The following is a 12,266-nucleotide window of genomic DNA, read 5'->3' as shown; positions in this document are numbered from 1 at the left end:
CCTCACTGTCTTCCTTCGAAGACCTCAAAGATGACGAAGAGGAGGAGAGAGGCATGTGAAGACATGGTGTGAAAAAACAGGGCTGAATGATGTCTGTCTGATGCTAGTATGAAAACCAAAACCAAAGCTCTGCTGCTCCGAGGAAGGCTATTGATCGTAGTGTTTCCTGAAGTATGTATTTAAAAATTAATTGAGAGACACACTGTGAACCTGTTCCAGTAAAGTCACTCTGCTGATTGGGAAGCTGTGAGCGTTTTGACAAGTTAATTAAGTGAACGCCTTGGCTTGTAACTTCCTTTGAATAATATAATGTGTTTAATGAAGGACATAAAAATACAACGCAGGGAGATCAATCAAGTAATAAAACCCCCAAAAGCTAATTCACATTTAATGTGCAATGTCCCAAACGCATGATCAAACACATAAATCACGTCGGTCACAAAACACATCCATCACTGTCAAATGCTGTGTGCCATCACGGCCCACACCTGTTGTGCATCAATACTTAATTACAGCAGAGAGCTGCTAAGAGGCCTGATGCTGCACCTGGTGGCCGAACTGTGAACAACACAAGCAAGATAAACATCACTCAGCTGGCACCAACACAGAAAATGTAGTCTAAAATGAAAGTTTCCACTCAAACTTTTAAAGTTAAGGTCGAAATTGTTTGAAAGTTGTCTGCTATAATGACATCACATCCATAAGATACCTTAAAGAGAAAAGAGGACGTCCGAACATTTCCTAGGAGAGTGCTTAATACAGTATACTCTAGAACCCCTTTTGTGGTAATCCTTTAAGTGCATGATTTATGCTCTCTTGTTTCTCCATACTTCCTCATTCATGCCAGCTTGTGTGTATAATAACTTTCCAAAGCAGCTGGAGGCCTCCACTAGCAGTGCTACAGAGGACCAGATGGTTACAGAAACATGCCACTCCTTCACCCTACCACACAGCCACCCCACCCCCACCCTGCTTGTACAGCACTACTCTCTGCCCACAATGCCAAAACCCTAGGATATTATCCTAATCACTCTTGCAATCAATCACCCAATAAGCATCTTGCAACTCATTCGCTCTAATATGTCTCCCTCTCTATCTCTTTCTCTCTCTTTCTCTCTCTCTCTCTCATCTCTCCCTCTCTTTCTCTCTCTCTTTCTACTCTCTCCTTTTCCCCTCTGCCCTCCACTCTCCTCCACTCTACCTCCCTCCCTTCCTCCCTCCTCTCTCTCCCTCCCTCCCTCCCTCTCTGAGGTTGCCTCCCTCGCTCCATGAGCAGCCCAGTAGACACACTCTGTGTATTGCTTCTCCCTTCCATCCAGCAGCACAGTCTCATTTCTCCACACACCAGCTCTGAGTGGAAGCTCAGCAGGGGTGTCTGGGATAACCGCACGGAGGCTCTGGCGACGACGCTCTACAATCCAAAGATAAAGGTAAGCACTGATTCTCTTTGTCAGTGTGCGTGTGTGTACATCTACAGGAAACAAACAATGTTGAATGATCAGCCAACTACAATTTTGTTGTTTGTATACCATTTCAAACACACGCACACACGCACACAAAATGATACACACGCAAATTAAGTGGTGGATTGGATTACAGGTACCAGTTAAAATTATAGTCCGAATGTGCATTTATAAAGTAGACACAGTTTTGAAAAACAAAACTTTATGTAGTGAATCATTGGAAAAGATAGGCTGTGCTTTGCAATGGCTTGTTTCTGGTGTCTTTGTTTTTTGGCTGTACATGTGCTTGACAATAGATGTAAATTATGAGAGTATGGACAGAACAGAGCAGGTCACATTGCTGACCTGTCACAGCCAGTGCAATAAGCCTTGTTTTTGTGTACGAGTTACTGAATCAAGAGTAGTGACGTTGAACTGACCAAAAACAATGACTTGTAATCCTACCCGGAAAATACAATTAAAGCAGCTTAAAGTATTTCCATCGGTTCAAATGTCCGTTATTATTTATAAACGTTGACCCACAGAACTTTTAAACCACTGCAGGATTTCAACACACATTGGCGTCTGTATTTCTCTTCCTCCTTTTTGTAAATAAAGAATTAACTAATAAATACTTCATATATTATTCACTTGTTCTATATATTCACATTTCATGAACAGTAAATTAACTACGCATTGTTTTCAGCACACCACAGTACATAACAGAGACACCACACGACCCAATCTGGCATTGTTCACTTTTCCTTCCTCTCCTTCCTCTCCTCCTTCCTCTTCCTCTTCTTCTTCTATTCTTCTTTGGCTGTGGTTGCATCTCATATCCATCCCTGAATGCCTGTCAGCGACTCCTCCTCCTCCTGACCGGTGTCACTATCACCCCCCCCCTCCCCTCCTTTGCCCGAGTGCACATCCATCATGGTGGGTTGGCGACACACATGTGCCCATGTGTATTCATGGGTAGCAGCTGATGGCGGGGGGGCGGCGGTGGTAGTGGCGGTGGTGGATAGTGGAGGGGCGGGGGGCGGGCAAAGCAGCACGAAAGGCGTTGATTTAGCGCCGCACCGGTCGGCAGGGCCCCATAATGACAGAGTGATAGGCTGCTTACGGAGGGAACAGGTGCTCAGGAGTGACGAGATGCCGTGCCAGGCCGCCCGAGATGCCGCAGGTGATTGTGGTTTTTGTTACCTCCACAAACACTCATCAGCAATATTGTGTTTCACATGTAAGTAATGATTAGGAGAAGGAAAAATGAAACTCTCTCGCTCTCTCTCACTATCTCTCTCCCTCTCTCGCGCTCTCGCTCTCTCGCTCTCTCGCTCTCTCTCTTTCTTTCATACTGGGGATTTATTGATTCTGGAGACAGGGAAGAAAAGACACACACACACAGACAGAAAGAAAGAATGAAAATAATCCAATCACCATGAATAATATTTCAAACTGATTTTGGTTTTTGGAGGACAGTGTGCTGGTCTGTTTGCATGTGATCACTCATTCCTTAAAACAACGCAATACTTTATATGAATCTGTCACACGCGTCATGATCAACAGATGCAGTCTGCTGATCCAGCCGGACCCAATCTCCTAAATGACACATGCCATCCTTTGCCCATGCCTGACCACACACAGCTCATAAACACAACCTTTCTATGGATCTGAACAACCATGTCCATAGGCTCTGGTGCTGTCCTATAGGACCTCAAAACAAAACATTTGATTCATCAGTGTCGTGCATTTGTAGGCTTGCAGCATTTCGCATCGCAGTGAGCAGCCCACACACACATGGATTCCTAGCGTCCCTTCTCACTCCATGCCATTCCATGCCATTCCAGAACGCTGGTGGAGGGGAGAATGGGCAAATCAGAAAGTCAAATGGACATCATGGAGAAATCAAGCAAACCAGGGAAGCGCCGTTGGACCATCGCAGAGATCAGCCTGTCTGTTCTGTTGCTGCTGCTCAGCTGTGCCTTGGCAGGGCTAATAGTGCTCTACACGTCGGCTGTGAAGGGTAGGCTACCAGAACACATTCACAAAAATACCCAAACACCTCTCACCCACCCAGGGTCAGTAGGCGATAATGTTTTATGAGCACGTAATAAGATGAGGGGAAGAAGCAATGCCAATTTCTTGAACATGTTGCACATCTTGTTGCGGCTTCTATCGCTGTTTGTGAGTGGAAAGTGTTGCAACTGCTTTAATAAAGCCTCATTGTTTTCAGTGCCGTTGTGTTCATCGCTCACTGGGGACCATCTTGAAATGTTGTTTCCATTCACAGAACAATCCAACAGGACTGGTGTCTGGACTAGCTCCACGGACAAGGGTAAGCACTGGTCCAGGAAAATTGGAAAGCCGCAACTCTGAGGATAATAGCTGCACAATAGTCCCCATCATGAATGAATTTCCTCTGCCATCTAAGCCAGACCTCCCTCTTAATTCCCCCGCACTGCCTGATAAGCAGTGTCAGACAAAAGTAACAAATAAACAGCGCTCAGTTCTGACATAACCGCGTCAGACCAGACATAGCGACCTCCATCTGGTCGCCATCCGCCACGTTTTCAAAATACAAAATATGACCCCCCTCAATACAACCGCTAGCCTACGTCTTGTGGTTGGGGGGGGGGGGGGGGGGGGGGGGGGGTTGGGATGCTAATCAGGCTAATTTCCTGTCTTGTCCTTACTCTAACTCTCAGCCCATATTATATTTGCAGGGCAGCAGCAAGGCTCCAACATCAATAACGTGTGCACGACCGCAGAGTGTGTTGTTGCAGGTGAAAGCTCGGCACTGTTCCATTCCATTTCTCTTTTGATTTTTCATTTAACTTCCAACTCCAGTACAACATCTGAACATCCCAATACAAATGAATAATGAACTCACTGTTTGATTTCATCAAAAAAAAACCTTCATGCCTTTCCCCTTCAAGTGAAATAGCCCTGAACTAAACATCATCATCTGTCTTTTTTTATTTGAATCGATTCTTTCTTGATTTGTTCTTGTGATGTCTCCCTGAAGCCGCGAGACTCCTGCAGAACATGGATGCCTCGGTGAAGCCGTGTGAGAACTTCTACCAGTACGCCTGCGGGGGTTGGCTGGAGCGCCATGTCATCCCAGAGACCAGCTCCCGTCACAGTGTGTTTGACATTCTGGGGGACAAGCTGGAGATTGTCCTCAAAGGTCAGCTCAAACAGACACACGTGCACACAAACACACACACACGCACAAACATATAAATATATATATACAGTATGTATATTCACACACACACACAAACACACACACACACACACACACACACACACACACACACACATACACACACACACCTGGAGAGTGTACATGGAACAGCTTGGCATCATTACCGCTGTGATTGGGACTGCTTCTGGTGTCATCAGAGAGTATCCGTTACAGCGAAGACTTTGAAATTTGCTTATCGTCCGTTTTGCAGGTGTTCTGGAGACTGAGAACGAGGAGGACAGGGTGGCTATACGCAAGGCCAAGACACTTTACAGCTCCTGCATGAACGAGAGTAAGGATCACCACTCTCTTCAGCCCTCTTTTGCCATTAAACTTGACATAAGTCTGAAATATAAGACATAAAAACAAGTTATGGTTGCAAACAAATTGTCATCTAAAATAGATGGCCGGAAAAGTAATGTCAAACATAAAACGTGTATCCCCTGTGCTTCTTCTCTTTCGGACTGCAAGTAGAACTGCCTGGAGGCCACTGGAGCCATCTGTCTTGTTACTATTATCTGGACAAAGCGAGTCTTGCCCTGCTGCTCCAGTGGAAGAGATGCTTTAACACTGTAAAACCGGTTCCCTCTGATGGCTTGTGGTGGACTTTCTGTTGGCAGGTCTGATAGAACAACGGGACTCCCAGCCTCTGTTGAGGCTCATTGAAAGTATCGGAGACTGGCCAATCGCCTCCGATGATTGGAACACGACCACAGGTAATATAAAGTTGACTATAGAGAGTAACCAAATACTGTGGATCAGCATCTTTTAGCATCACATGTCATCGCAAATCATCACAATTGCCTGCGTTTCACCACAGATGGTGTTGTCGCTGTGATTTGATCTGCTGTTTGATTTACTATTGAGAAACTATCCAGAGATTAGTCAAAGTATGTGCAAACATGTCCTAGATAGACTAGACACTTCTAAACTGATTGACACAGACGTGTTCTTGTGTGAACTGCAGCTCACTGGGCAGATTTACACAACTACACAATCTATCCTCTTTGGTTCAAACCCCCAAACTCTAGAAGTTTCTCTACGTGCGTTCAGTAACATTTGGCTGAGCTCGGTTCTGGGATAAGCCAGTCATAGAGATGGGTATTGCAGTGTTAGTGTTGGTGGTGGCGGTGGCTTCTCTATCAGGATTGCCACCCTGGCTTTAAATAGAGCTTCTTTGAGCTTAGTCTGTCCTGTAATTAAATGTAATCAAGCACTGTGGCTCACACAGTATTAGCCATGTGTATCTGCAGGCACATTTATGAGTGGCCGGGTAATTCTGCTGGCAGGACTGTGTTTTATTTCTTGTGAGAAGAGGCAGTCTGCTTTCATCAAAACCTTGGGCAGGCATAGCTCTCGCTCGGTAACTGTCTCTCTTTCTCTCTCTCTCTCTCTCTCTCTCTCTCTCTCTCTCTCTCTCTCTCTCTCTCTTTCTGTCTCTCTATCTCTCTTTCTTTCTTTCTCTGTGAATGATGGAATGGTTTCCATGAGTTTGTTCTCATTACAGAGGAGGCGTGGAGTCTGGAGGACGAACTGGCAACACTCACATCTCGCTTTCATAAGAAGGTGCTGCTGGACATGTATGTGTGGACGGACGACCGAGACTCCTGTCGCCATATCATTTACGTAAGATCAGTTGGCAGGGCAGCAATTATAAAGCACTGAAGCCCATAACCAATGGGCTGTATTCATTATTAAATACGCACATTCTAATGACGATTGTGAATTGAGAATGCACAGATGTAAAGCGCTTACGCCTTTGGATGATAGGGAAGCAAAGTGTGGTCGTGGCCAAGGTGTTTGACTCAATAAATTTGGTTCCCCAATGTCTGCAATCTAGCAGTAGGCATCCTTGAGCAAGATGCCTCACCCTCTACCCTCTCCTGAATAACCTCTATCTGAATCCACTGTGGGTCTCTCTGGGTCCAAAGTGTCTGCTGAAATGTAAACAGTTACACACAAATCATACATGTAATTTGCTTCATTATTGACAGATTGACCAGCCTGGTCTTGGAATGCCATCCAGAGACTATTATTTCAACGATGGAAATTACCAAAAGGTCAACTCAACTTCGTCAAAACATTGATTGATTCAGTAGCGCTGAAATTATTTGCACCGTTCATCAACATTTCATCTCCACATCACAGGTACGAGAGGCCTATCTGCATTTCATGGTTTCCATCGCCAAAATCGCCCGAGAGGACCGGAACCTGACCCAAGACGACGACCGCGTGTGGGAAGAGATGGGGCAGGTGCTGGACCTGGAGACAGATATTGCAAACGTGAGTGGATAGCATCGGAAATTAAATTACAATAACCGATAAGCCTCCTCTCAGATGAATCCAATAAAACACATCAAACTTGTCCAGGGTTTAGCGCCAGCAGCTCATGGCTAGTGGCTATTTTTGCACCGGCCGTAATGATGGGACAGGCTTTAGTGGATGGAGGAAATGTGTGGTCAACTGATAATGTCACAGACGGCTTGTCATTGTCACTGTTGTTATTGTTGTTGTTGTTGTCGCTGAGCAGGCCACGTCCCCGGTGGAGGAGCGGCAAGATGTCACGGTTCTTTACAACCGGATGACCCTGGCAGAGCTCCAGGACTCCTTCAAGTTCAACGTGAGTGGGCCCATCAGTCAGTAAGCGAGATGGGTTGACTAGCACAGTTACAGCTTGATTACAGCCTGCACTGCCAAACACCAGGCAGGAAGGGGAAAACATGTTGGAATGCCCCCTTAAAGGTTGTATCAGCGATTCTAGGCCGAAACTTAAATGATCACATTTATCTAATCTTTCCTCACGATCTGCTAGCTGCGCGCCACATAAACAGGCCATCAAAAAAAGCGGGTCTCTGTAAGCAGCCTATGCTCCGAGATCATACACAAAAACAAATGGTACTACCAACCACTAAAACCAAAATAAATAGTATTCCAACCAATCACCGACAAGGGGTGGGTGTTGTGGGGTTTTTGCGCTGCAATCATGATAGTTTTAACTGGATGCACGAAACACGGAAGGGAGGGGCGAGCTGGCTCTGTTTGTTTGGGATCTGGCTTCTAATACCAACAGAAGTGAGGTCATCCAACATCGCTGATACAACCTTTAAGATCATTCTCAGCTTGAGGATGTGCTGACAATATTTAGCAAAAAAAAAGGGCTTGAAAGGTCTAAGTATATAAATATGAATATATATTTCTATACTTATTTTATGAAGGGGTAGGTGAAAACAATTTCACTAGCGTTGAACATGGGTTTTAAATGGTGTGTTCCTTTGTCCCAGGGTTTTAACTGGACTAGATTCATCCAAGGTGTACTGTCAAGTGTGTCCATCAAAATACAGCCTGAAGAGGACGTGGTGGTCTACAGCTCTCCATACCTGGAGAAAATGAATGAAGTTTTAGCCAAACACAGTGTCAGGTCAGTCCATCCCCCACCCTCCCTTAACATCAACCCATCCTCCTATCTTCCCACCAACCCCTCCATCCATCCTTAGTCATCGCAGCATGCTGCTGGACTACGAGCTGCTGAGATTGACTCGTGTTGATTCCTCCAGAACTATGCAGAACTACCTCACCTGGCAGCTCATCCTTGAACGAATCAACAGCCTGAGTCGCCGCTTCAAGGAAGCCAGAGCACACTACAGAAAGGTGAGGCTGAAGGCACTGCAGACAGACATGTTACAGCTGCTAACTGTGATACTATTGTTATATCATCATATCAGGCATTTCAGTATGCGTGTGTGTGCGCCCAATTTGTGCAAGGCCCTTATGAAGTAATCCCTGATGCAAAGTGTGTGTGTGTGTATGTGTGCGTACGCATGTGTATTTGTGTGTGTGTGTGTGTGTGTGTGTGTGTGTGTGTTTGTGCATTTGTGTGTACGTGTGTATGCATGTATGTATGTGTGTGTGTGTGTGTGTGTGTGTGTTTGTGTCTGCGCGTGTGTGTGTGTGTGCGTGTGTGTGTGTCGGGGCTAGGCTTTGTTCGGCACCACGGTAGAGGAGGTGCGGTGGCGTGACTGTGTGCGCTACGTCCAGAGCAGCATGGAGAACGCGGTGGGGGCGCTGTATGTGCGCGAGACCTTCGCTGGAGAGAGCAAACGCATGGTGGGTTCAGCCGTCCGGTCTGAGGTTCGATCACTCAACAGAAGAGGCGCTGCTGTGGCTGTAGAATTTAGAAGGCATTCGGACATGTGAACCTTCACTATCTACCACTGCGAGTCGTGCTGGCTACAAAGTGGAAATAACCCTCTGGGAACTATACAAACCACATTCTGTCTTTACAAGTCCACGTTCTAGATAAAGTTTGTCATGTCTATATCCAGGTCAGTGACCTCATCAGTAAGATCCAGGAAGCTTACGTGGAAACCCTGGAGGAGCTGAGCTGGATGGACGCTCCCTCCAAGGAGAAGGCCAGAGAGAAGGTGACCACGCCCTCACACACACACACACACACACACACACACACCCTGCTGTCAGAGAGGAGGGGCCGATGCAATCTGCTGTTGGTTGACTCCACTTGTTCATCTATTGCAGGCCATGGCCATAAAGGAACACATTGGGTACCCAGACCACATTCTAGAAAAGAACAATCAGAAGCTGGATGAGGAGTATGCCCACGTAAGTAGGAATTGTTTGTCAGATCCGTCCGTCTGTCTGTTCGTCCACTTGAATATGTTTCTGCACGTACAGTATTTGCAATTACCTTCCACATTATTTCTCCTCTGTAGCTTAATTTTACAGAAGATAACTACTTTGAGAACATCCTTGAAAACCTCCAGTGTGAGGCACATAAAAGCCTGAAGAAACTCAGAGAACCAGTTGATTCAGACCTGTGAGTTATATCACACAACAACACCTACTATCACTACCACCACTACTACTACTACTACTACTACTACCACTAGGTCACTAATATAGTAGTATAATAATATCATGATTATACACATCAACAATGACTCAGATGGCCCAACCATCATCAGCATAACAGAAAGCGTATGTTCAGCTAGCTTAGTCACCCCCGTCTGTGTTTATTTAGATGGATCATTGGTGCTGCTGTAGTGAATGCCTTTTACTCACCAAACAGAAACCAGATCGGTAAGACAACCCCCCTTTCCCCTTTTCACAAAGCCGCAATCCCATTCTGTCGAAAGATAAGATAATAAATAAATGAGATAGATGAGGTTCAAGACTGAAGACCGAACCATGACCCCTCATATTGGGAAACATTTGTAATGGTCCTATGCCAAATGCAATGCTATTGAGAATCAGATGATGGAGAACAGAAAGGAGTGTTTCGCCAGAACAAGAATAAGCATGAAATATGTGAATGGATGCTTACTCAGCCGATGCTAAAGCACTAACTAAATAATACTTTTAAATAATCCTATATCTTTAGACTCCTTCATATCCTTGCTCCTGTTGAATCTGCTCTTTTTTCTTTTCTTGTTTCAGTGTTTCCTGCAGGTATTCTACAGCCACCTTTTTTCAGTAAGCATCAACCGCAGGCCCTCAACTTTGGTGGGATTGGCATGGTGATTGGACACGAGATCACACATGGGTTTGATGACAATGGTGGGCAGGATGGATAACTCATAGTTTTCCTCTTCATAATGATCATTCCTTTAAACTTTAAATTGCACCATTCTTTAGTGTTTTGACGGTTGCTGAAAACATCATCACATCAATCCATTGGGATTCTTTCTCCCGGGGGTTTTGTGTGATGTTTCTCGACTATGTCACTGTTTTTGGGTAAACAGTGTTTGACTGGTTTTCTTTTTGGTTGCAGGGCGCAATTTCGACAAGGACGGTAACATGCTCAACTGGTGGAGTAATTACTCTGCCGAGCACTTTAAAGAGCAGTCCCAATGCATGGTGCAACAGTATGGGAACTTCCACTGGAAGCTTGCAGGTGGACAGAATGTAAGTCGAGTATTAATATTATTATGTGTGATATCTGGACTAGCGATAAATAGCATGCATGTTAGGATACAGTGACTAACTTGTGTGTTTTTATATGTGTGTGATATCAGGTCAGCGGTATCAGTACACTGGGGGAAAACATTGCCGACAATGGAGGAGTGAGGCAAGCTTTTAAGGTAGGATGTTTGCCATCAGCCACCATTCGACTTGAAAAGGCCATAAGCCTTTACAATACATTTAAAATTACAATTGTTTCCTGTGTGTTTGCGTGTGTGTGTGTGTGTGTGTGTGTGTGTTCGTGTGTGTGTGTGTGTGTGTGTGTGTGTGTGTGTGTGTGTGTGTGTGTTTGTGTGTGTGTGTGTGTGTTTGTCTAGGCTTATCTGAAGTGGGTGGCTAGAGAAGGTGAAGAGCCTCATTTACCTGGACTAGACCTGGATCATAAACAGCTTTTCTTTCTTAACTTTGCCCAGGTAACTAAAAAAAACACTCTCCAAAGCACATTCCAGGTGTCAAATATTATTTTCGTATAACCTTATGCATTTACTTTGTTCTTTCAACGTTCCGGAGAACAAAAACCCCTTAAGAATATTTTTTCATAATATACTGTCTGTTCTTCACAAATAAACAATAAGGAATGTGGAGGTCATCGTTGAGGGATTGAGTGCTACAAGATATCTCCATTAAACTTGATAGGACTTGCCAAAGAAAAGGTTTCTGTTGGGCCAGAGAAAATACAGCACAACCAGAAACAGGTCACTAGTCGGTTAGTCAGAATACAGGCCCTAAATAAACAGGTTTTATCGACATACTATATGAGTGTCACACACTCCACTGAGAGTGAAGTCGGAGGGAGGGTCAATGAATAAATCATGTTAGCTAGCTCAATGAAAGAAAACAAATGTCCTGTTCCTGTTCATTATCATAACATGCAGCAGTGTATCGTTTTTCAAAGATCTCACTGCATTTACAATGATTATAAAACATAAAGAAGGGTCACATTTGGATTGGTTTTAAAGCCAAATATGTTTCTTAGAGTCTATTGTTACCGCTGATTTTCAACACCATTCATGGTCACTAGAAGATCTTTCAGTCCAAACTACCACAATTGTTTTCTCAGGTTTGGTGCGGTGCCTATCGCCCTGAGTATGCCAGCCAGTCCATCAAAACCGACTCCCACAGTCCCCTAGAATACAGGTCAGTCCACACATTGTTATCATGACATATCATCATTTAGATTCAAGATTGATTCAGCATGCTTTACACCTGATATGTCTCCTTTGTTCAGAGTTCTTGGATCCCTGCAGAACTTTGAAGCCTTCTCCGAAGCGTTCCAATGTGAAAAAGGCAGCCTTATGAATCCTGAGATGAAATGCCGGGTCTGGTAGACCTTTTTGGTACTTTTGCTATTTATTGCTATGGATAACTCATAAAAGCCGGTGAAAATCTTGAAACCAACAGAGATATCCTGCGTGAACTCCATCTGCAATAACTCTCTCTCTATATATATATATGTATTTACATGGCGAAAGATCACACATTTACATATCAACATTCTCTTGAGAAAACTCGAGCTGTTGTTTCGAGACTGGACGCGTATACACGTATGTCAGTGAACACAAGAAAGGAACAGAGTTTTGCTGCTCACATTTGAAGTCTTG

The 12,266-nt window shown here is 44.6% G+C and overlaps 1 protein-coding gene across 1 annotated transcript; it reads left to right on the top strand.

Moving 5' to 3' along the window:
- Window positions 1-3,308: 3,308 nt before the first annotated feature.
- Window positions 3,309-11,993, top strand: mmel1 (membrane metallo-endopeptidase-like 1; the record flags this gene model as incomplete). Its single annotated transcript, XM_079748753.1, has 23 exons — window positions 3,309-3,465; window positions 3,733-3,777; window positions 4,166-4,225; window positions 4,468-4,629; window positions 4,901-4,981; window positions 5,310-5,405; window positions 6,197-6,315; window positions 6,684-6,749; window positions 6,838-6,972; window positions 7,220-7,309; window positions 7,971-8,107; window positions 8,244-8,337; window positions 8,665-8,793; window positions 9,012-9,110; window positions 9,223-9,306; window positions 9,417-9,520; window positions 9,725-9,783; window positions 10,141-10,260; window positions 10,475-10,608; window positions 10,719-10,784; window positions 10,983-11,078; window positions 11,726-11,802; window positions 11,894-11,993. The coding sequence occupies 23 exons, from the start codon at window positions 3,309-3,311 to the stop codon at window positions 11,991-11,993; spliced, it is 2,310 nt and encodes a 769-aa protein (XP_079604879.1).
- Window positions 11,994-12,266: the final 273 nt, after the last annotated feature.

Source organism: Pollachius pollachius (genome assembly GCF_949987615.1).
Source record: "Pollachius pollachius genome assembly, chromosome: 12".
In the NCBI taxonomy this organism is placed as follows: Eukaryota; Metazoa; Chordata; class Actinopteri; order Gadiformes; family Gadidae; genus Pollachius; species Pollachius pollachius.
The sequence above is the reverse complement of the archived record's forward strand: the minus strand, read 5'-3'. Positions and strand labels throughout refer to the sequence as shown.